The 25,654-nt window shown below is 40.9% G+C and overlaps 1 protein-coding gene across 4 annotated transcripts; it reads right to left on the reverse strand.

Annotated features, from left to right (window-relative positions):
* Nucleotides 1–1,330: 1,330 nt before the first annotated feature.
* MARF1 (meiosis regulator and mRNA stability factor 1) lies at nucleotides 1,331–25,572 on the reverse strand. Of its 4 annotated transcripts, none has more exons than XM_075285588.1 (26): nucleotides 25,450–25,572; nucleotides 20,300–20,506; nucleotides 18,607–19,281; nucleotides 17,016–17,184; nucleotides 16,710–16,936; nucleotides 16,407–16,524; nucleotides 15,663–15,835; nucleotides 14,722–15,141; nucleotides 13,887–14,071; nucleotides 12,924–13,076; nucleotides 12,435–12,618; nucleotides 11,639–11,817; nucleotides 11,312–11,392; nucleotides 10,368–10,604; nucleotides 9,256–9,375; nucleotides 8,960–9,135; nucleotides 8,382–8,602; nucleotides 7,789–7,931; nucleotides 7,530–7,663; nucleotides 6,717–6,919; nucleotides 5,876–6,103; nucleotides 5,428–5,658; nucleotides 4,974–5,186; nucleotides 4,553–4,613; nucleotides 4,311–4,466; nucleotides 1,331–3,719 (listed from the first exon to the last, which is right to left on the reverse strand). In XM_075285588.1, the coding sequence occupies exons 2-26, from the start codon at nucleotides 20,447–20,449 to the stop codon at nucleotides 3,499–3,501; spliced, it is 5,058 nt and encodes a 1,685-aa protein (XP_075141689.1). In that variant the 5' UTR covers nucleotides 20,450–20,506; nucleotides 25,450–25,572; the 3' UTR covers nucleotides 1,331–3,498. The 4 variants fall into 4 exon arrangements, with proteins under 4 accessions (XP_075141689.1, XP_075141688.1, XP_075141687.1 ...); XM_075285587.1 differs by having other exon boundaries at nucleotides 9,256–9,372; nucleotides 14,722–15,144; XM_075285586.1 differs by having other exon boundaries at nucleotides 14,722–15,144.
* Nucleotides 25,573–25,654: the final 82 nt, after the last annotated feature.

Consider the following 25,654-nt stretch of genomic DNA (forward strand, 5'->3'; position numbering starts at 1 on the left):
ACATTCTGCACCAAAATTCTACAATTAAGGCCAAAGCACCACATAGTGATCTGCAGCAAAAAAAAAACAAAAAAAACCCTTAGCAGAAATGCATTGTGGTTTTCCCCGCAGAAAACTGCTACAGGTATAATTGTCAAGCTGTGATTTGCAAAAAGACAAAGAGTTTTATCCCAAGTTGCAGCATTGCCACTGAACTATTTTTGGCATTGTGTGGACAGAATTAGCCACAATCCCATCCACTTTGCAGTTAATGTAAAAAAAAAACAAAAAAAAAAAACAGTATTTTTTTTGCTGCAATATCCACCAGTCTTATTTAAAAACTGCTAGAAATCTATTACTTGTATGTAGCAGCGCCTGTGTTTCTCACTCAGATTCCAGGCTGTGCACCTCCACTAGAAGTAAGCAGAATGAATGACAGCAAGCTGAGACCTAGAAAATTCATAGGAATTGTACTTTTTTTTTTTTTTTTTTTTTTTTTTTTTAACACATTAACTGCAAAGTGGATGGGATTGTGGCTAATTCTGTCCACACATTGCTAAAAATAGTTCAGTGGCAATGCTGCAACTTGGGATAAAACGCAATATCCACCATGGCCAAAATGCTACATAAAGACACAGCCTAAGGGTGCATTCACACTGAGTAAACGCTAGCTTATTTTGTAGAGTAAAATTACACTTGTAAATTTAGCTATCCCATTGACTTCAATGATATTTTTTTACAAGTGTAAAAAATACGCCTGTAAAAAATACGCCTGTAAAAAATACGCCTGTAAAAAATACGCCTGTAAAATGTCATTGAAGTCAATGGGATAGCAAAATTTACAAGTGTAATTTTACTCTACAAAATAAGCTAGCGTTTACTCAGTGTGAATGCACCCTAAGGCTATGGTCCCACGGGCTGTATCTGCAGCACTAAAGCGCTGCGTGAAGAACCGCTGCGTGAACGCATTGCGGTTCCTTGCGCAGCGCATTTAAGAGAAAGTTCAGAGATTTCCTCTGTGGATTTTCTCTTAACATTATATCTACGGGAAAGCCACTGGTGTTTCCGTAGATATAATGGACATGCTGCAATTTGCAAAGCTGCAACGGCGTGTCCACGCTGCGATCTTTTCCACAAAGTGGGGATGGGATTCGCATTGCCTGCACTGTACAACGCTGCAATTTTTCCCGCAGCATCTCTTCTGCAGGCAAATCGCGGTGTTTCCGGTCCGTGGGGCCCCTGCCTAAAGGGGTTTTGTGGGCCAAAATTATTGTCCAGCTGTGCTAAAGCTAGGTCAGTGTCAGAACTGTGGGGGTCTGTACCTAAACAAGAAAATACACAAGAATGCTTGCAAATATTTTATTGACACACAAGAATTTGGTCCCAAAACACAAAAACATATTGAGACTTAAAATTGGAGAAAAAAAAAACAAAAAAAAACAGTGCATAATTTTTTTTAAGCCCAGACAGCTTCAAAGACCTCCACAAAGTGGTTACCCTTTACTACAGTTACAAATGAAACTTTTATTCTGTCCAATAAAGTAATAATTTTGCCTCATAATGAATTCTTTCATAGTTTAAAAAAAATTAAGTACTTGACATTGTCCATTGTAGCAGGATGAACGTTACCATCCATACTGAAGTCAATTTATTTCTTCCTAAGGAGAAGGTCGCATGTAAAGAATTCTTGGAGGGAACTAAAATCCATAGCAGTTATCAAAAGTATAACCACCTCTATGCTGTGAGGAGCTTCATGATCCGTAGGTATACAATGTAATCCAGCAGTGAGCGTTTCAGGTGACTTGTAGTTACGCGCTATGAAACGATAACCGAGAACTCAACGCTTGAAAACATTGTTTTCTGTCCACCTTATGAAAAATCATAATTCATGCCATAAGGTTACACTGAATGGTTTTACAACCTGAACTTCATTTAAAAGCAGCCTTTAAAAAAAGAAAGACAACCTTGTTCTGGACTTCATTTCTGAACCCGCCACCATTACTAGAGGAAGTGCCTTTGGCAAGGACTCAAGCGTAGAAGTGCAGAAGGGACAAACAAAATTTATATACACATACACACAATGCCTATACCTACACAGTAGCTACAACTTTCAGCTGGAAGTGACCACAATTAAAAGATTCTTGTGCAAGATCTAGAAGGTAAAACAACTTAATAGCCATTACGTAAAAGTACCTTAAATTTAGATGGCTATGGATCCTTCCTTCACTTTCAAGCATATTGCAAAGAACCCAACCCAAAACGATGGTAGAACCTTTAGTAGAAGGTTCTACAAGGAACCATCTCTCACCTGGCAAATACAACCCATTGTAAAAGCCAGGTTAGCCTAGAAGGAGCCTGAGGCCTTCTGACACTATGCAGTCAAACAAAGTCCACCGGCTTTACTGAAAGTGTGCCCCCTCTCAAAAAACCATCCAGAAAGTTCTAAAGTCACAAAAGGTTTCCAAAACCCAATTGATTAGAATAAAAACATCTACAGATCGTTAAAAAAGACAAATATGCCATTCCATCAAACCATCTCTGCCCCCTCATCTGCCAAGTCTTAAAAGAATCTGACGCCAAGTCAAGGTTGAGAGAGATAACCTTGACATTTCCACTTGTCGGTAAACCTTCTGCTTCAGTGGAATTGGCAACATCTACTGAAGTGGACTGTGCTCCTTCATCCATGATTTATGCATTTGATGCATAGTTATGTGTAACCAAATCAGAAACCTATCTGTGCAAAACCTTATATCCTTCCCAAGACATGGTCAAAGTTAGGTCCTCCCCCCCAGTCATTACAAAACAAAGCACATCTGACTTTTTTGAAACTCATCTGCGGATGTCACCCAAAAAAATAAAGGCAAGCTTGGTTATGTGGCTGGACATGGGAGTTCTTCAGTGAAAAAAAAAAGTTTCGACTTTTACAATGTATAACTACTTCTGAAATTTAAAGATATCTGCAATCCTCACAAGTCACCTGAAACAGCCATTGAAGTCAGTCAAGAGAACATTGTTAAAAAAAAAAAAAACCAAAGGTTACTGCATGAATATGGTCAACCCTGCACCCACATGTGTTTTGTTCTCAAGAGTGCATTAGAAATGGAAAAAGGGTACACCAATGTATAAAGGTTGTCTTCACAAATTATATACGGGGTGGAGCCTTGAAGTAGTAGAGGGTTAAAACTGTATCTGATCGACCATGCCTTAAGAATAATACTGCTTGAAAAAAAATGGATGTAAACAGTCTACTAGTCACACCAAGATGTGGGATTATATTCATGATGAGGCCTTGATGAAAGAAAAGTGAATCAACGTGTTCTTTGCAGAACATTTTTCACCATTCATATAATGAAACCTATACAAGATAGGTCTCAAAAAATCATACCATCAAATGTTCAAAAATAAAAGCAGAATATAAAGGTATTTTTACCAAGAGTACCGAGGGCTCACTGCTTGCTAAAAGGTAACAGAGGAGCGGGAACCCTGTGTGTCCTAGTGCATACAGGAAGAAATAAAATGTTACAATTTTGTTACAGGTGCAAACGAGAAATTTGCAGCCAGTCTGACTCGGTTTCTACTCTGTTTCTTGACTGGGCTTTCCTGGATCTCCTTTGAAAGCTTGAACTCTGTTATGTCAGGAACAGGGAGCTCGGCAGTCAGTTCTACACAATTAGAAGGTGCATTGTCGCTCAACATCTGGCCATTGGATGGTGGGTTTAGGAATTCATCATTCACCAAGCCTAGGAGGCGAGAAAAAAGAAAATAACAAAAACCCATTAAAATCTTCCAAGACTATACACACACAAAAATTATATGCCATTGGCTGAACTGGGCATGAGCAAGTTCCAAAATACTTTAAGAGACAGAACTACAAAATAGGAGGACTAGGTGACTTAAAAGCTGAGAAAAGTAAATCTGCATTAAAATAAATCAACATTGTGTAAAAACTAGGATCTGGCAAGTGTTTGCGAGGGAACAACAGAGGATTGGTAAGGCCATTACTATTCTGGTCCAAACAAGCAGATTGACAACTTACTTTTACACAAACATATACCAATTCAGCTAACGCAGTCAGGGTTTTTTTTTTTGTTTTTTTTTTTTCACACAACAATTCAGCTCTAATTCTCAAACCTCTCTCAGCTCTTCTATTTCTATCATATAATCCTATATCACAGAGCTCCTCTTTTTTCCTATCATATGACAGGTTCACTTTAACTTTCTAAAATAAAGTTATTTAACCTATTGGTGAACAGAACTTCAGTCTGGTTTACACTGGTCAAAGAATTTAATAAGTGTAATAGATTTGTATTCGCCTAGATTTGTGGTCTTACCAGAGAAATGTTCTTCAAATTGTATGAGGTCTCCAGAACCCTGGACAACTGGATCAGGATGCAATTGAGGAGATGGCAGGCATGAAGGAACAGGGCCACACAAGAGATCGACAGGCGGAGACAGACACAGGAGTTCTTTTTCTGTCTGATGACAAACTGGAAGAACATTTGCAACGTTCGGTTAGTCTTGAAGACGTCTCTAATAATAAAAATCACTGGTAAAGACTTATAAGCTCACTTACCCTTCATGTCATTCTTCAGGACGACAATTCTCTTATGTCCATGACCCTTAATCCAAACCACCTAAAAGGAGAAGACCATAAAATTACTACATACTGTCCTGTGCCTGCCTGGAAGACAACTGGCTGAGGCAGGAGCTTCCCTGTGGTGACCTGTCTGCTGTAGGACAATACACCAATTGGCCAAGCCGCCGCATTTTGCTTTACTCCAACCAGTGGGGACATCCTATAACAGTAGCATGCTGGCATTCAGCGAGGTCTTTATGAATACCTATTCTTTCACAAATGGCTGCATGGCTAGGGGATGGCTTTCATACACCTGTAGCAATGGGACTGAATGAAACACCTGGATTCAATAACTAAGAGCTGGAGTCCAGTACTTGTCCCGTGGATCATCTTATACTCTCCTAAACACAGCACTCACCTGTGGAATTGCTCCCAGTAGCTCTTCCAGGCTGTTGTAGCCATATTGCTTGGGTTGCAGCACTTCCCCAACATACTTGCTATATGCAGTTGGGAATTCATGTAGGAAGATCTGCTGGTAGTGGTAAGTGTGCAGCAACGAGCGGACATTTTTTGCAAACAGATAAAGGGATGTGAGCTGCAGGCAGTCTTCATTTATTTCATCTGTATGTACCTGTAAGGAGAACAGACAACTTACAAATGGTGCACATCCATACACACAGATTTCACAAATAAGTTGTGGTGGAGGGAATTTTGAGCTCCCACCCGTAAGAAGTCTGCCAATTCAGAGTATGTCACAAACATGCACCTCCATCACAGCAAGTAACGGAAATGTTTAATTATTCCAATAACTTCTGGCTGAAAAATACATAGAGTGTGAACATAGATCAAACAAAACCAAAAGCACAACATACCTCAACCAAGTAGGGAAGGCTTTTTAATAGTTCAGTCATAGACACAAATCCATATTCACATGGATTAAGTGGAACGCCATGGATACTTTCATATAGCTGCTGCAACTGGTTAACAGTGAGTGGACACAGCTCATCCCATGACATGAGTAGAATCAGGAGCTGCGCAGTTAATGAACGCAATGACTTTCTATTGATCAGCTGGATCTGCTTCCCAGAGGCAGTGTCTATAATCTGAGAAGGGAAAAAAAAAAATCCATTCTAGATATGAATGCAAAGAAATTATATTTCCACACATTCACGAAGTAGCCTGTAACCACTCAACACCCTGTGCTACCAGTGACCAGTCTATGAAGTTATATATAGCACCACTGTGATTGTTCCATGCTCCAGGTGTCTATAGAGATGAATGCAGAATGGATGTTGCATGACATTTTAAAGGTTTGGTTACCTTAACAACATGGCATAGTTTCTGCATCAATGCTGGTACAGAGCTGACATCATAGTCGTGGAGCCTCAGGCTGTAGCCAAACGTCTTGCTATATTCAGTAAGCAAGTCAGGCAGCAATAAGGAGGAGTCTTTCTGAGAGCGTAGAAGTTTTACAAGCTGAGAGGCTAAAGCTTTAATACGCTCCATTTCTGTCAGGGTCAAAATTTTTTCCTCACCACATTCTAAAACCTACAAGAGTGAGCAATGCAGAGATTTCAGACTCATAGGTGGGGAGCATGGGCATAAGACTGTATGCAACCAATAAGACCCCTGACTTATGTAAGGATCTTAGGATTTGTATTTGTGGAATATGAAAGCTGAAGCCATCAAATATTTATGGCATAACTAATCTTACAAGGTCCACTATGAAACCGTGCATGCACTCCAGAATTTCTTTAGCCATACATGATGGGGTATAACATAATAGTGATCCCTATACAAACCTAAATAAAGAATTTACAAATAAATAAAACACCTATCAGCACAGATTTCCTGTCTCCTGTTGGCAGCATAAAGTGGGGACTGATTTCAGTGACTTGTCACTTGTGTAAAACTAGTTTTAGAGAATTTGCATATTAAACTTTGCAAAGTGTGGTCAGCATGATGTCCAGCAATGCAAAGTGCATATTATAACTATCATTGGGCATCTTGTTGACAGCACTATGCAAGATCTATGTACTGCACACTAGCACAACAGAAATCTGCCTCACTATTTGATGCTGCCCTCAGGAGAGAGAGCAGAGCATTCTTGCTGACAGTTTCCCTTAAAGTGATATACAGTGTAAGTAACACATTAACTCACCAGTAGGACATCTGGTATGGCTTCAAAGAGGTCAATCAGTTTGGTAAACCCGTAATAGGTAAGTTTACATTGTCTGCCAAAATGGTGGTGATAGGACGGAATAAACTTATTAAATGGCATTCTGAAATTAGGTTGGTGACGCAACAAGTCTACCACTTCCTTTGAAAACTGCTTCGTCCTTTCAATCTCTTCTGGGGTACGGTCTAAAACAAAGAAGATTTTTACTTACAAATAAGCGAAAGATCAAACACACACTTTTGGGTAATAGAAATCCCCAGTAGTGTCACATCAGCACCTTAAGCAGTGCCCCTTTCAAGTAAGTAAATGGCAGAGATCCTTCCTCACTTAAAATTATTGGCTAAAACATGAAGCAGGATAAAATGGTTGCTTTTAAGTAGAAGGATGACATTTCTAAGATATCACTAATGGATTTTCACATCCGACCATAAAACGTGATATTTACATCTAACATTTATAGCATACCACCAAAACGTAGTTGTGTGATTTTCCCCAAGTGTTGAGGTCCTAAAGGCATCTTGGATGCACTCCATCAACAAACGCCACAAACATTTGATCTTAAAGAGGTTGTCAAGGCTAAATATAGTTTTCTAATTAGGCTGGGGAGGTTGGACCCCCCCAAAAAAACTAAGTATTCTTGCTGTGATATTTCTCACAGGCTGCGACATTGCTGATTTTTAATCTCCTTCCCCAGCCAAATTAATAAATAAAATTTTAGCCTGGACAACCCCTTTAAGCCCTGGATTGCAAGAGTGGATTAAGTTATTACACCCCACAATGAATGCTTTATCATACCTCGTTTAGGAATTGAGATCACAATCTCATTTTCTTGCTGAGTAACACATATTGTGGTATCAGGTATCTCTGATACTATGTCAACCAACTCGCACACTCCATATTCTGTTACTTCCCAATCTCTTGAAAAGCACCTGTTAAAAAAATAAATAAAATTAGCAAAAAAAAAACAAAAAAAAACAAACAAATATATGCCAGATTCAAGATATCATGAATGAAAACACATCACCTGCACAAAGCTCGATCCATTTCTACTTACCAATGATAAGCTTGTAAGAACTCTCTTACAATGACCTGTTTACTAGCCTGGGACTTCAGGAGCTTTAAAAGATCTTGAGTAAACCGCTTCACCTGTGCCCTGTGAGTTAGGGTCAAGAAGCATTTCGAGCCCATACCAAGGATCTAAAAAAAAAAATAAAAAAAATTTAATAAAGCATGAATACTTATTAGATTTAAAATGTACTATAGAAACACAGGATCTGGTGAATGAACAGGTTTCAGTAAGAAAAACCTTAAGTGTCGGTGCATACAGAGTTTTTTGGCGCCGATTTTGACGCTGAATCTGCCTCGAGAAAAAAAAAAAAAAAACACACACAACACGGTTTTGCTGCGGAGAGCACAAAACAGTCACAGGCACTCGTGGCCGGATACAGTCTGCCAGGTTTTCGTCTTCTGTCGACAGAAAGCGGAAGCCGGGGCGCAGATGTGAACTCAGCCTAACACGTTACCAGTAAAGAAGTGGACCAGTATTTGCCATATGCGGGCCTTACAAAAACAATGGCATATTTAGCTGAAATGCTAGATTTACACAGCAGCACCCCAAACGTAAAAATAAACAATACTGCCAAATACCTGTAGAACATGTGGCACAGCCTCTAGAAGTTCCATCAGTTTAGAGTAGCCATAGTCAGACACTCGGCACTGCTTTGCAAAATGATGATGATATGTTGGGATAAATTTAGTGACTGGCATTATGCAATTTGGTTGATTTTTTAGTAGATCAATGACTTCACGGCTGAACTGTATCAGCTGAGGATTACCAACAGGACTTTTGGACCGCAACATCCAGGGATCTAAAAAAAAACAAAACAAAAAAAAACAAGTTGTAAAAACCCAACGCATTTTATCTCTAAAGGCTAAACATCTAAATACGAAATAACTGCATATCAAAGACGACAGATCTAGACCACAAACTGAGAAATCCAAAACCAGTGAGGGAGAGAGATTAGGATGGGGCCTAAAAACTGCTCAAATCTAGTTTTGCTCCGAGACATCACAATTATGAGAACACAGCTCAGGTTTTCCTCCTTAACATTTTTCACTTGTGTTCACTTTGATGAACTGAAGCATTCCCACCAGTGGGAAGGGGAGGGGCATTGACTGTAGTATGAAACTGTAGACATGAATATATATAGAAACCATATACTAACCAGAATTTGGAGGTGGCGGTTTGTTGTGTATCCACCTTACAACTTTTATGCCATTCTGTGCAGTTGCAATATTAACTCCTGGCACGCAAGTGATCAGGTGCTCCAGTGGGACTCCTCCTTGTCCTTCCTCTACTATATGCATTGCACTGAACTCTGCAGCATAGCAATCAAGGAAGCTGCAAGAAAATGAACACACATATATACGTGAGATTATTGGCAAATCAGATGTAGGCAACACTATCCATTACTTTTATTCTCCCATAGATGTATTCTGTGCTGAACATGCATGTGCTTACCTTAATAGGGGAACAGTGCCCTCATGAGACTGCAGGAGGCTATGGACTTGAGGAGCAAAGATTTTCAAAGACTGGATGACGAAGGGAATTATGTAAGAGTCTGGATCAAAATCATGCCTGCTGAAAGAACAGAAACAAATATGTATGTTGTCACACACCAACAAGCATATTCAGGGCAATAAGCCTTAGCCAAACTAGTTTCAGAAAAAACAAAGTGGTTTTGGCAAATTGGCCACGAAAAGCTTTCAAGTTTCCAAAGTCTTACTGATCTACAGTATAGGATCCCTTTTTATGCTGGTGTAGAAACCTTCAACCTCCAGTCAGGAAGTCGCATTATAGTTACGGCCCTGGATACAGGAGTCATCTCTGTATTGAGCTTTGCACTATCCGCCCACTTGGATAGTATACCCCAAATCTAGCCATTCCAAAGATAGGACTTCTGTCTTTAGAATAGCTAGATTATTTGGATAAACAAACCCCCAAAAATCTCAGGGAGGCAGCATTTATCATATAAGTCATTAGGTTTTCAAATATGGGGATAGGACAGCAATCTTAAACAGAAAACCCCTTTAAATAATGATGTTCCAGCAATAGTTAGGATGCCTTTTTAACAATGGCAGCAAACAAAGGCTACTGAAAAGGGGAAACATGGGGTCAGTAATAGGATTAAGAGTACAGAAGCCTCAGTGGACATGCCTCAGCATGATACATAGCACAGTGGAGAACCAGATAACTTACTTTGATTTTATCGGATCTGAATTTTACAACATAGCTAATGAAAGGGACCTTCTATTTCCCATAGGCCAGATTGCTTTCTTATAGTACAATAGAAATACCTGCAGTTTTCTACAAAATGAATCTACAAATTTGCCCATTGATTTGTAGACTTTTATAGATGTCCGCAAAGATTCTGGCACACATCAGGCTGTCTAGAACAAAATATCCACCCACACAAACTAGATCTTATAGATTACTAAATAAACAATAAAACAAGTCAGTGACAATCCGACTTCAGCATAAAACCAAACACTTTCCAACGTGTCCATATACAAAAATGTGCACCATAAGTGTGCATTGCAGCTTTTGGCAGGTCAATAGCCTTAGCTTCTTACCAGAGTTTCTTATTGGTACAGTGCAATCTGCAGACTGGATCGTGATATTCCAGCTCTTCAAATATCACAGGGCTACAGGTCGTGGAGGAACCATCATGTGACTGAGAAGATCCTAATGGACTTTGTCTTGCCTGAAAGCTTGGTAAGAGACACACCAATCTACCATTTCCCTGGTCACGGATGGTAACCGTATCTGTTAGTCTGTACAGATCTGACACAACCAGCTTGTGCCCAAACCTAGTAGAGGGGAGAAAAAAAAATTATATAGAAGTAGTAAGTTGTCAGAAAGAAAAATGGCAATTTATACAGTTTCCTGAATGGAGAAGCCAACTTTAAAAGAAATCTAAAGGGGGGGGGGGACTAATTTTTTTCCCCTAACCCCACTCCTCTCATACATCACCTTTAATCTAATATACATACAAGTGTAATATCACTTCTAGTCTAAAATAAAATATACCACATTACAATTGTAAATACTACATAGATCTGGTCTAAAAATTCAAATCAAGAGAAACGATTGCAGAGTTTTAAGATGCAGAGCCTACAGTGCTGGCAGAACGCAGTTGGGACTAGGAAACGTAGCAAAATAGAAGCTAAAAATCTTTGTTATGCACTTACTCCAGGGCTACACAGCCTTATTGTCTGCTAAAGACAAGAGCAGTGGGTACTAAAAGCTGGCCAGAAACGAGATTTTTAACTGCAGATCATTGGCAGATTCCGCTTATTTTAGTAGCGTCTGCTGTTAATCACGTGTATGACCGCCACAGACATCAGATTGTTGGTAGATTCCACCAAATCTAACTGGAGCTTAAGCTTAAAGTCCACAGATGAATATTTTATATGAAGCAATGTAGCCAATCTACCAGCAGCCTACAGACAGGAGACGGCCACCATGTTTTTATATTCCCATACATCCCCTCAAATTGAAAATCTTAAACACTTACTTTTTCTCATAGATTTCTGTGAACTTAAACAAAGGCAAGCAGCACGCAGGAGCATCTTGCAGGATAGATATCGTTCCAAAGCTGTTTAGAGAAGTAGAGACTTATTAGAAGTGGACCACAGACAAAATGAGACCTCGTATTTAATAGATTTCACAGTAATTATCCATTTTGGGAACAAATGACAAAAACAAATAAGTTTGTTTCTAGTTGACAGCACATGAACCAAAAAGTAGTGTAAAAGGACTCTAATACACGGAGGGGACATATTAAAATAACTTAAGACGTACATCGCAGGCAAAGGAATTTCATATAAACTGTGCACATTACCTTAACAACGAAAGGGATTTATTTGCTGCCCCTGTGGCCAAGGACACCTGGATTCTCTTGCTTCCTATCTTGTATCTATGTAGATTGTTGACTGCACAAATGGCTTCCTGGAGATTTTCCATCTGTACTGTGGCCTTCAACTGGTAATCTGTATGAGGACTGAGCTCAACATGCTTTACCTGCAAGGGAAAATATATATTTTATAATACACATATACATCCAGAGCAGTTCTACAAGGTTTTATCACTAGGTATTAAACAAACCAGCGGCTCATGAATGACTTAAAGGTCAATAAGCAACACACTTGCTATTGTCAGATCTGGAAGCTATTGTCACCAACCAACGTAATGCTAATAGTAGAAGATAACCATATGGGACCATACGGCTGCCACTTGATGTCAAACTAAGAAACAACATCACTAGATTAATCTTTGATGCAAAAGTTTTCCGGCTTCCCTCAAAAGGGTTTAACAAAATGATCCCATGCCTCTACAGTTATGACTTCCAAGTGACTATTGTAGTAGTGGAATTAAGTAACACTTACACAGGAAACTCAACTTCTGACCAAAAGCAAGCTAACGAAAGACATGTCCAGATCATATGACAAACCAGTTAATCGGCAATACTGCACTAAGGACATGCTAGTAAAGAGATAACCCATTTTGTATAGCCATACAGTGGTTAAATTAGCGTCGTTAATATCGATGGTGACATTTTTGTCATAGATTATTACAGCCATAACTTCAAATAGTCAAAACACACAAATACAACTTTGGCATAAAAAAATGGTAATTACCTTCCCATGTCTGGAAAATATTTCACGCAAAGTTTGCAGAAGCTCCTTCCTGGACCTTCTATAATCCAGATTGCCAATCTGAATGTCAGCACCATTTGCAAATGGATCAGAGGATAGATCTGTAGCACCAGTCTGGTTAGTCGGCAGAGGAGATGAACAGTTGGAACCACTGGGGGACAGATTCCTTGAGAGAACAAAAAAACGAATATGAAACAGATTGTAGCCGTTCCTTACATTACAATCCACAATATAGGGTTCCCCAGGATTTTTAATTTAGTAACCATTGGAGTCATTGCCTTATCGCAGCCAAGTCCCATTTAACATACAGAGCTGCAATACCAAGCAAAGCCACTAAAATAATACAGCGATATGCTAGGCAATGCAGCAACAAGCCGACTGTTAGCGTTAGACCCCTGCCAGACTGATGGCCTAACGCTAGCTCAGCAATTTAAAAAAATAAAAAAAATAATGTAAGAAATAATCCTGTACCTTGAAGACCATCCACTCTGAGAAGACCTAGAAGGACTAAGTTGCCTAGATCCTGCCAGTTTGCTGAAAGCTGATGGATTGCTTATTTGAAAAGCAGGTTCTTCCTTCACTGGGTTCTCCACAGGAGATTCATGAGTGATTGGGACCTCCCGCCTAGACAATAGAAAGATTAATACATCAGAACTTGCTTTTTAGGACAAGGGTGACAAAGCCATAATGTCAAGTTAAGCAAGAGAACAGACAATGGAACAGTTACTAACAACGACTTGCAGTAAGTCACCTTTAACAATCTGATGCACTGGCATCAAATCGGTTACAACTAAAGGGGTTATGCCACAAAGTAGATTAATCACCCATTCATGGGATAGAACAGGGGTAGGGAACCTTTGGCTCTCCAGCTGCTGTGAAACTACAACTCCCAGCATGCTCCATTCACTTCCATGGGAGTTCCAAGAACAGCAGAGCAAGTATGCCTGCTGGGAGTTGTAGTTTTGCAACAGCTGGAGAGCCGTACGTTCCCTACCCCTGGGATAGAGGATAAATAGCCAATCTGTGAGGGTCTCAACTGATACCCCCCCCATCAATCCTGAGAATGGAGGGGCATTTTACCAGTTGTGAATTTATCAGGGCTTAATGGGAACGTGTCCTTGCTGAGAGATGACTGAGTGCTGTACTTCAGCCATCTCCAGCGAACCCACTGAAGTGAAATAGTGCGAAGCATGTAAATGACAATAGAAGTCAAACTGCAGAATGAATGGCAACTACCAGAATGACATCACTGCAGTAAAGCTTATTTTATATCCCATCACATTCTGCTCTTAGTCAAAACGTTTCTTAAAATGTTGCAAACCCCCTTAAAACACAAGAGCATGAAAGTAAAATATTCAGCACAATTCTGATCCAAAATGAGAGGCCTACACGTGGAAATTCCCCAGGGACAATGCTCTAGCAGACAAGGCATACCTTTGGATAGTTTTAATTGTTTGCTCTTCTGTTCCAACACTATTTGTGGTCACTGACACATGGCTGGAGAGAGAATTGCTATTTTGACACGTAGGGTTTAATTTCTCTCCATTTTTCTTCCTCTCTTTTTCTTGAGGGTTTCCATTTGTCCTGTTAGATGCTTTGGACTGCATTTGGCACAGCTCCTGGGAGAATTGAGAAAAATTCAGTCAAATTACCGTACAAAGTGTAAGTGATCAAATGTGAGCGGTCAGGTGAGGGTCACCCGGACTGCTGCTAACCCAATGTAGGGGGGGGGGGGGGGGGGGGGGGGGGGGGGGCTTTAGTTACATGTAAAACAGGAATAATCTCTCCCTAAGGGCTCGTTTACACGGGCACAGAGGGGGCGGATTATGGCGCGGAATCCACGTCATAATCTTCCCCCTCACAATGGTGGTCGATGGAGACCGCTAGCGTAAAAAAGAAGCAACATGACCTTGAGGCGAATTCTGCCTCAGGAAGTCAACAGAAGTGAATTGGAGGCGGGAATCACGTCACAGTTTTTGGCAAAAAACGCAATGTGGTATTTTATAGCCCATTCACTTTTAAACCACCTAGTGTTTTCTGAAGCGGTTTTTAACCAAAAAAAAAAAAAAAAGCTCCAAAAACCGCTTCAAGGTCCAAAATCCGCTTCCTAATTAGGAAGCTTTTTTTTCCCGGACCATATTATGCCACACGGTATTCACATGTGACTTAGCCTAACACTACCCACAGCCGAGTACTGTCACAGCCAAGTCCATTGAAAATAGAAGCAATGAGCCTTAGGTACCATGATAAGTCACAAGCACAGGCTTACCTGCAAACTTTTCACACTTGAGTGTTTGTTAGAGCCGTGAGCCTTGTTTACAGAACCTTTGGTATTGGATGATGGGTCATTTTGATCTTTAGCAGCGAGGCACAGCTTGGTATTTTTGTTCACTTTTTTGGGAGACTTTGATTTGTCCCCATTGTTGCAGCTAGAATTCTTTACTTCAGTTACATCTCTATGTTGAGATTCAAAGGAAACTGTGATCCGATTGCCAAACACATCCTCGTTCTCCATGCGTTTCTGAGCACGCTCTGCAGTCTCTTGATTCAAAAAGCGGAGAATAGCGTTGTTACCCGATATGGTCATCACTTTTCCTCCACAGTTATCAGAAAGGCGCCGGAGGCGGTTACTGATACTTTTTGCATCTCTGTTTGTTGGCAAGTTATATACATATAACAGAGTATGGCACTGCTGGAAAAAAACAAAGAATAAGTGAAAATATGCAACAAACCAAGAGCAGGAAGGATAGACCAATGTTTGAAAATGTACAATCCCCACATCATGGGAGCAGTGTAGGTGAGAGAAGGCCACATGTATGCAGGTCTCTCCTTTTACTTCTAGAGGAGACCCAAAAAGAGAGAGAAGAAGGAATTACACACGTTACTCATTGGTTAAATCCCATGCTGTTCCTCGACGAATTTTACAATAGACCCCACTGGTCTTTATTGATGTTCCTAGAGAGAAATTGTTCCATATATCCAAGTATCCATGTGACTTCTACAGCCAATCACTAGCCTCACCAGAGATGCCTATTTGTATGGCATGTGACTGCTGACAGTGACTGACTGCACAGACATTTCCTGTGTAGAGACAGGACTAGGAAGTAGAGACCAGTGAGGACTTACTAAGCATCAGAACAGGAGAACTCAAGGGTTGAAAAGCATAATATATATTTTTTTAAAATCCTGAGTCCTATGCATTTATCATACCTGTGGTCTTAAGGGAAGCCTGGGAGGAAGATCTGCGATAAACTCTTCAAAGGGGATGAGTTCATGTGCATGGTGAAGCAATGCTTCAGAGGCTTGGATCTTGTGCACGATTATGATATGGAAACCATGACGGTGCCGCAGGTCACTTATTTCCAGAGCAAAGTTAACATCAGCTATTCACAATAAGTGGGGGAAGAAAAAAAAACAAAACAAAAAAAAAAAAAAGTTAGCTAGATAAGTGTCATCAGGATTACAAAAAAACTGTTACAATCTGAAATAAAGTAGGTACACACGTGTAGTTTTTGCTAAACATTAAGATAGATCAGTCTAAATCTAGAACCCATTAAATAACAGGGCCAGCTGACATTTGCAGACTCCGCGGATGAGAAAGTGTCTGCAGGATGCTAAACCATGATTTTAGATTAAAAACAGATGAGAAGGTACCTCTAGGGTATGTTCACAGGGGAATTTAGTACAAATTGTCACATTCAGTCTCAAATATCAGGTTCCATCCTGATCCTGCTTCCCATTGTATTCAATGAAAATAAAGTCGATCAGCTATAGAACCCTCAGGGCAAGACACTACTGATTAGTCTATTCTTATAGGGTTCATCAGGGAATGGAAACTGCAGTCAGAATGCAGAGAAGAGTTTGAGACAGAAGACTGCCTTAAATTCTTCTTTCCTTTCTGCCCTGTGAACAGGTCCTAATACAGTACTAATGGCAGGTCAATGTTACACTTACTGGAAACCAAGACCACAGTTGCTGGAGACGTGTGTGTATCCGCAAACCTCCTCAAACTCTGTCTGAGCTTGTCATCTGCAGCATTCTTCGCTGTGGCATTAATGTGGGCGACAGTAACCTGTTAAGGACATAGAAAGAAAGATAGTTTTACTTGTAGAGCCCTGATCCACGTCATGGTCTGCTAACAACTGATAGTATAAGGAGCAAAGGCCAGCACATAAGAAGAGGAGAGATTTGGTCTCAGAGCCATCTTGAAATTACAATTCAGGTTAAATAATATAAAAATATGAAGTCTGTTATTACCTGACAATTATTAAGTTCCTCAATAACTTCTTTATTTTCTTTACTGATATCACAGACACAGATGAACTCCGCTTCCCTGTGACCTTTGAAAAGTCGCTCACGAAGCCGCTTCACTACACTGACCGCAGAACGACCGCTGGGGACTGAACAGTTTTCTATGTCCCAGAACACACCAATAGGTGGCAGATTCTCCTGCACCGGCCCAGCAAGCAACAAGTCTGGGGATCCTACAAATGCAATTGTAAAATTATATCAAAGGTTTAAAGACAAAAATTCAACTTCATCACAACAGACAGATTCACTAACCATATTTTCTGGATGCTTTACAGAAGTTATTAGCAAGCAGCACTGCAGTTTCCTTCACATTTCCTTGGATTCCACAACCATTGCATACAGGAACAGTAGCAGTCTGGGTAGTCGGAGGTTTAATATTAGGCCATATTTTATCTGCATCAGGTACACAATTGCCTGTGGGCTGTATGTAGCAAGAGGGGGAGAAAAAAAAAAAAAAAAAACTCATTTATTACCATTTAAGAAAGCAACCCCCTTCCCAAAGAAGGGGAAAAAAAGAAAACACAAAAACAAACACCCTCCTGTAGGGAGCCTGTCTAGAGGCATAAATTTAAGCTCCTGGGCCCCAATGCAAAATCACTCTAATGGGGCATTTACAGTGTGCATCTATAACACTGGTGTTTAAGGCCACCAGGCTGAAGGGCTTGATGCGGATTGCCATCTCTGAACCCCCTATAAGTATACCCCTTAATCTTCCAATATTAGAGACCCACCCTCAATCTATCCCTTGAAGCTCTAAGCCCTTTTGCACTTTGGGACGTTGCTCTGGTAACACAGGAGCCATACTTCACATGTTATCAGCAGTACTTGTCAATTTAATGTAGGTGCAGCTTTGCAACCACAACATTTGACAGTTTTTAGATTTTTTTTTAAATGCAGGTGTTGTGCAGTGACATACCACTGTCCATATATCCTGCAGGCGCAGTCACTTTAAAAGGCCAATACTACTAAGCTGACCATAACGTCTCTGCTACTACAGAGTGTACTGGGCTGTACAGTGCTAGTTCTGGAACACATCTGATCAGCAGAGGTGACAGACTTCTGCTGATCTGCTTTAGAGGACCTATCCTAAGGAGAAGTCATCAATAATAATACACCAATAAATCTGTCTCCATGAATGGGTGCAAATTCAGTCACAGATAGGACACCAATACAAGCACTCTGTAAGAAAACCTGAGTAACGTGTTAATATTTTATTGATGACTAATACTTAGGCCTGGTTCGAGTCTAGAGTCTATGGGATTTGTGTGGTTTCTAAGACTAACCACTTTTTAATGCATCTGGTATTCCATTCGGAAGGGGGGGGGGGGGGGGGGGGGGGGGGGAGTCCCCAAGGAGCTTCTCCGAATGGAAGACAGAATGCAGATGTGAGCCAGGCCTTAGAATACATCAATAAGATCAGGATAGGCCCGCTATTTGAAGTGCCACAGGACTTGTGAAAGTGTCAAAATTGTAGCCTCATCCCGTAGAAATTAGTGTGAAGAGAGCACTTTGAACAGTCTCTATGAAAGACAAGGCATGCATTGTCAACAAGAGGTCCTGGTGCTTGCACAAGTGCCATGGTCCCTTCAAAGAGCTGATCAGTGGGAGTCCTGGGTGCCCGTTTCCCACTGATCTTTTTATGGAGAACCTATCATGATGACTGGTCAATAAAAATGACCCTAATAGCCCTGTTAAAACAGTATATTAACATATTACTAAAAAGCAAGTAGGTTATCATTAGTGAATAATGCACTGTACAGGATCAGAAGCAATTGTATAAGCCCTATGGGACTTTAGAGGCAGCAATAGAAACAAAATAAAGACACAATTTACTTGAACTAACCTTTTCCAAACAGGCTTCACAGAAGGAAGAGCCTTTGAGAAATACAGAGGGTGCAGAATTCAGATGGAGAGAACTTGTGCAAAAGTGTGATAACATTTCAGACTGTGCAAGATGTTCTTTTAGATGCAGTGCAGGCCCATTTGTGAAGTCAGTGTAAGGATAGTATCCCGGAGAAGTCCCAAAGGCAGGAAGTTGAAATTTGCGGACATCACCATGATATGGGTTTAAATGCACATTCGTACAGTAGGGAACTGAGTGAGGAGGGTGAAGGTGGCAGGGAGACAGACGTTTATCCATACACACATTGGAGCAGTTGGGTATGTGGCTACTGCACGGCCCTGATGCAGCCACTTTTTTGAAGGGACTTTCGGGAGGTAAGGGTAGGCCAGGGGCCACCTGACATGTAATAGTGCCAGCGACATTTTTGTCCAGAATAGGCTTAGGTTGAATGAAACCACTCCCATTGAAACGAATTTCAGAAGTGCAAGAAGTGCCGGTAGAACAAAGTGCACAACATCTTACTTTGGATCCAGTATGACGATGGATTGGCTGTAAAGGAGGAGGTTGGATTTTGGAAAGTGGGAAGCTAGCAGTGCGAGGTTGGAGTGGGGGTGGGGGAGGTGGTGGTAGATCTTTCAGTTCTACAGTAGGTTTAGTGCTCGCCATGAGGTCTTTCTGTAAAAAAAGAAGAAAATTGACTGGTTAACACAAAGGTATTCACAACAGTATTTTATACTGACCGCAGGAGATTATATAGCACACTTGTCACACATGTTTCATTTCATAGGAGATATCTCATTAGAGATAAGTGCCTAATCCGATGGCAGCAAGTCAATCCCCTTTCCATAATAAAATACATACATCATTGGACAAGTCAAGAGTGCAGATGTAAGGAGAAGCTAGTGGGAAGGGATGGCTACCTGCCAAACAAGTGTTCAGTGTTCTCTAGCTTATGGCCAGCTTTAGTATAAGAGGTTCAATAAAGTTGCAAAGTCCTTTCACCACTTCTCCCCTCAGTAAAGAACAAGGCAGACAACGGCTGATGTATAATAAGAGTGCCTTCTATTTATACCTCTGGACTTGTAAAGTTTCCCAGACAAAAATGCCTGAAATAGCCCTGGCACCACCAGGAATAGCACATTGTAGGAGAGGCTAATATAACAAAATAGAATTAGCAGAGCAAAATCACACTTTTTAGGTCATCAATAAAGTCCCCCCCCCCCCAAAAAAAGGAAAAATTATTATTATAATAAGGTAAGGGGTTATGCAAGGCTTCGAAAACATGGCTGCTTTCTGGTTTCCCTTTTTTACAGGAAGTGATATACATGTTCCCCACATGGCCATGCTGCAGCTAAGACTTATTAATTTTAATGCACTCGAGATGTCGCGTTGTCATGTAACCAATGGATATGAGGCCACTTCATGAGAGAAGAAATTATCCATGTCTGAGTCCTGAACAGTCCCCCCAAAACCCCACAAACCTAACAGTAGAAGACTATAGAATAGTACAGTGAGAGTGCAGTGAAATCCATACCGAAACTGACTGCACCATCATCTCTGCAACCAGGTCATATATCTGCAGTATAGAACACGCAAAACATTCACGGACACAAAAGTTCCTCTTTAAAGTTATAAAAATAAAGCCGGGGACACGTTCCTTTCACCCTTCTAGAAGCCAGAGGCATTAGCTTACCGGTGTCTCTCCAGCAGCAGGTAACGCCTGATCAACAGCTGAGAAGCAATTTGAGAGTTTCCAGATCCAGGGCTCAGCATCCTTATCTTGCCTCTGAAGCCATCCGACAGACTTGCTACACAGGTTCACCTTCTCATTTCCTTCCATCATACAGCCACTTACAGCACTTCAGCATCCTATAGGGCCACCTTTCTTTTATTCTTCCATCTGAAACAGAACATAGAAACAGATGTTTATATAGCACCAATATATTCTGCTCTGCCACAAACCTTTGTCCTCAACAGGCACCATCTAATTTGTCTCTCCCATGCACTGGGACCAACAACAGATGAAGCCAGTCATATGAGTACCAAGGGAAACCCATGGAGACAAGAATTCCGTACGAATGCTACTTTTTTTGGCCTAGCACACAGGGATCCATTGCTGCATGACATCAACACTACATGTTCGAGGTATTTTCTGCACAGTGTCGAAATGTTGTTGTCACTAACAGTAGAGGTAACAAAAAAAAAAAATAGACTTTCCATGATACAACCCAGCCCTTCAGTTGTGACTGGAGGGGGGGGGGGGGTGTCAATCACAGCTGAAGATCATGGGGAATAAGTTTTTTTTTTTTTTTTTGGACGATAGCAATAGCGCTCTGGCATTATAAGTACATCATTGGTTCATTGGTCAACCTGTAGAACTGATTGTACTTGGGGAAGGGGGTATAGAAGAACCCATCTGCTCCATTTATCAGGAACGCAGTCACAGTCTTCGACTGACTGTAGGGAAGGTGCCTGCCAAGGAGATTCAACGAAAACACACTTGCCATTTTAACATAAAAAAGAAGGTTTAAAATGTAGAAATCTCTTGGCAGAGGGAAGGAAGTTTTTATTGTTTACATCTTTAAGAAAGTTAAAACTGCAAAACAAAGTTAGGCTATTAATACACGCTGACCATCTAATGTGTATGGGGACCCTCCGGACTCTCCCCGACCACAGATGTCAGGATAACAAAGATGACCGTAACAAACTCAAACCTTTGGTTTTTAAAGAGATATGCCATCACCAAAGAAGTCTGGCAGCAGTTTGGGCTATACACTTTATATGGCTATACAGCTATGTCTCCTGATACCCCCTCCCACTCCAGAGTACAGCTTAAGATCGCAATGGTCAGGCAGACTGAAATCCAATGTATAAACCAACTTTATATACTTTTTCCCATAGAGAAGGCGTATAACGACCGAGCCAAAGAAGCAAAATAACAGATGATCTATCTTTGTATATGAATTAGGGGTGCAAGACAACTTATAGACCAACAAGAAAACCAACAGCTATCTAGTCTGGAACATGTTTTTGCAATTCTCCTAAGGCTAAATATGCAGAGAAAGCCTGATGGGTAAGCTGACTTATGGGACCCACGTGGTAGGTTTCTTCATCCATATTTTAGGATTTGCCTGTTCATCCCATTTAGGAGATCAGGGTCTTCTGAAGACTCCAGTGCATTCATTTTAGAGTTCTTTAATACTCTGCATTCCACTGCAGCCACAAATGGGTCCCCAATCTACTGTCACACCTCTGGGACTAACTATCAGCCATGAATTGCACCTCCTCTGACAAGACATGAACACTCCTCTAACTTGATGTCTATGTAGCATAGTAAAAACTTGCAAGACAGGATAGATGGACTGGAAGGACAAGGAAGAACTCCAGACAGCAGGAGAAAGCAAAACTGATAGTTAACCAGGACTTTGAGAAGTGAAACTAGACGCAAACCCATAAGCATTTTAATGGGGCCATCCAGAAAGACAACCATTAGCCATTTGCAGCATTAGGGCAGACTGGCATTATAGAAAAAGGGCCTTTACTCTGCATACTACTATAGAAATAATACTACACTTAAAGACATCATCCTTGTGACAGTCTCTAATGTACCCCAAAATATACAAAAAAAAAAAAAAAAGTTGTCAGCTCACCTGTAAAAAAGTCAGCTACAGCTATGGTACAGTGCACCGAAGGAGGCAGCACCATATTGGAACGGGAAACAAGTATTCACTCCAAGAATGAATAAACTATGACCCGAGACACAGGCTCTGCTGCTGTGTGAGGTGCAGATGCTTTTATTACAGGTAGAGGATGTTCACATATTATGGATGCCATACAGGAGTTTAGCTTTTATGATTCAGTACAATAGATATCACTGACATGTCAATAATTCCTGCAATGAAGGCAGCAAGAAATCTCAGCTGAAGGAGGTTTGGCAAGACTAACATTTCCTATGCCAGTGTTGTTCTGTCCAGTGCTAGTAGATGCACCTATTGCTTAGGGGTTCAGAAGTTATCCCATCAATAGGAGATGGCAACTGAAGCTGGTACAAGTCATATAAAAGGGAGTCTTTCAGCAGTAAACTGATTATTCTATAGTTTCCAAATATGTGGAAATTGGGCCTCAAAGCTGAATAACACAAGTCACAATTATATTAACATGAAAATCATGGCAAAAGAGTGCTTTGCCAAGGTATCTAGAGTTGAGGTAAGCCAAGACATGTCCCCAAAGCACTTTTCCATTCATTTGCATATAAATGCAATGTCGATTTACACGAATATGGGGGCTCCAAAGCTGAATAACAGAGACATATTCGGAGACTGTAGAATGTCTACAAAGTACTGGGATTATGTTTATAACCAAATTACTGCTGACAGACTCCCTTAAAGAACATCTCTTGAAATCCACGTGCCAGCTTTTTAAATTGACCAACTTTTCAGACAATTTAGGCTTGATTCACATCTGCGTTTGGGTTTCCTTTGTGGGAAGGGGGGAGGAGGGGTCTGCATGCATAAAAAAAGCTTTTATCTTAGGAAACCCACAGACCCCATAGACTATAATGTGACCCGTGTGGTTTCTGCTCAAATTCCGCATGAACAATGCAGAGAGAAAAGCACCGATTGCACTTCATGCAGAGAGGGGAACAGAATCCCGAATGCAGATGTGAACCAGGCCTTAGTCTCATTTCACAGAGAAAACAATTCTAGACCAAAATGTAATTATTTTCTGCCTAAAAAACCTAGACCGAGGACAAATAAGGCAGCAAAAATTGAGAAGGAACTTGAATTTCACTTCATTTTGAGCAGCGTGGTTAACTTTAAGGGTACATTAAAGTCAACTGTTATACAAGATTTCTCAGGGGTTTGCACACAATTTTGAAGGCTTTTACATGACATTCAATTTTTTTTTTTTTTTTTTTTGAGAAAGTAGGAATAGTTTCTGTGGAGAAATATTCTACACGGTATTAATAAAATGCCCCTTTTTCAAGAGGCAACTGCACAATAGTACAAGGGTAGCATTAAAAACAGGATGCAACATTGGAGTCACAACTTCCATTAAAAGTGAATTTTACACTAAAAACATGATACAATTGCATTTTCTTTTAACACTAAATAAGGGTCATACACACAATAGCATAGCATGATGGGGAGGGGGGAATAGAGGACAGAGTACATGCCAAAAAGGATGCAAAAAAACATTACATGAATGATAAGTGATCCCAGTATATTAAAGAGCAGGAGAAACTGAGCAGATCAATACTCTGCTCATTCTGGGCTTAGAAACAGTTCTATCAGTGACTGGCAGGCCTCTCTGCATGCCCAAGTATATACAGATAGCATCAGTTACTGATATCTGCTCCTCTATAGCACAACCTCTTCAGTGGGATGATTTGTGATGGCAGCTAAGAATGGGTTACAAAATAAATAAAATACCGAATTTCACTTTACCAATTCCCTTCTGTTCCTACACACAAGAAAGACATACCCGACCATCCACTGTTAAAGCAATGACCAATCTGAACAAGTGATTGCAACAGTCTCAGGAATTGTGTGTGGCATCAATGCAGAAAGATCTGTGAGAACTACGGCTACTACTTAAATTGGGGGAACAATAGGGCATTTTGTTACTTTACATTTTTTGTTGTTGCCACCAACCCATTCAAACAAAGGGAAACAAGTGAATTTCAGTATTGGTCTAGCATTCCCTTTGTTGGTTTTGTTTGTATTCTTAGAAGGTGTGATGAATTTGGTTTAGCATGTGAATAATGTCTCATACACACAGCCATGTACATTGTCTGTTTGCTAAACCTGTTTCTCAGATAGCACACTGATCTAATTATTCCTATGGCCTAATATTCACAGCCTTGTATTCTTATTGTCTCATGTATGGCACCATGAGCTCAGGTGAAGACACAGGACAGGTCCCATTCCGGATTATCTTGCAGTCTATGCTCACTGAATCCAATGAATAAGGGAGAGGCGTTTAATAGCAATCCAGATACACATAATACACAGTAATATGCATTTACCATACGGGGTATTCAGACAAAGCTGAGAAAGGCTAAAACTGCACCAACACTCCATATATTTATGTTGCAATTTACAATGTATTTGCCCTTTTTACAAGTAAAACGCTTATTTCATGTGGGGTGGGGACCGCCATCCAACCATATAGAAGTTAAAAAAAAACAAAACCCATAATATACATATATTCATTCAGTGATCCAACAAAGGGTCTCCGCCACTCAGGTCTTTGTTTACCATCTGCTGCACATGAACATGTCAGCCAATCAGGGGCTGAGTCCTGATGCGCCATTTGAACGCAACAACATCACAGCTCAGACCCAGATTGGCTGTGAAATACAAGGAGGCCAAAGGTTAGGAAGACAAGGGACACAGACTCCCCACTGGATCCCAGGCCAGTATATAGACATTGTAAAGGTCCCAAGGGATTACAAACAGTGGAGACCCCTTTACCAAGTAACAACAACACACATTACTCCAATGCAGTCTGAGCACAAGCATAGGCTAGGACTTGGAGCCATCAGGGTGACTAGTCAGGTATAATGATGGGGTGCAATGGACACATTATTATCTCATCAGGGATTACCTGCAGCCTGAGCTACACCCAGCAATACAGCTATGGACAAAGCGCAAGGTCACAGGACACAGCTAAGCAATAACAAATAGATGGGCGCCACAGGATAGGGCTACACTCAGGTACTACAACCCACAACAGGTGCTGTAGTTACCTGAGGGGCGCCATAACCGCCCGCGCCCCCTCATCACAGCAGCCTGCCCAGCACGAAGATAAATCCCCAGGACCCGCCGCAGAGTGACTTACCTGGCCCCCTGTTCGTTCTCTCTGGCTCGCTCGGCCCCCACTCACATCCTCCTCCTTTGTGTCGCCTCCTCGCACACTTCCGCTCTACAGCGTCCGTCACTGCTTTCTTCATTTACGCAGCACGCCCCGGTGACGTCACGCCCCGCCCCCCGCCATTGCAGTTCGCAGACCGATATTTGGAAATAATAAAGGGGCGTGTCCAAGG

The sequence above is a fragment of the Leptodactylus fuscus genome, chromosome 8, assembly GCF_031893055.1.
Source record: "Leptodactylus fuscus isolate aLepFus1 chromosome 8, aLepFus1.hap2, whole genome shotgun sequence".
Lineage (NCBI taxonomy): Eukaryota > Metazoa > Chordata > Amphibia > Anura > Leptodactylidae > Leptodactylus > Leptodactylus fuscus.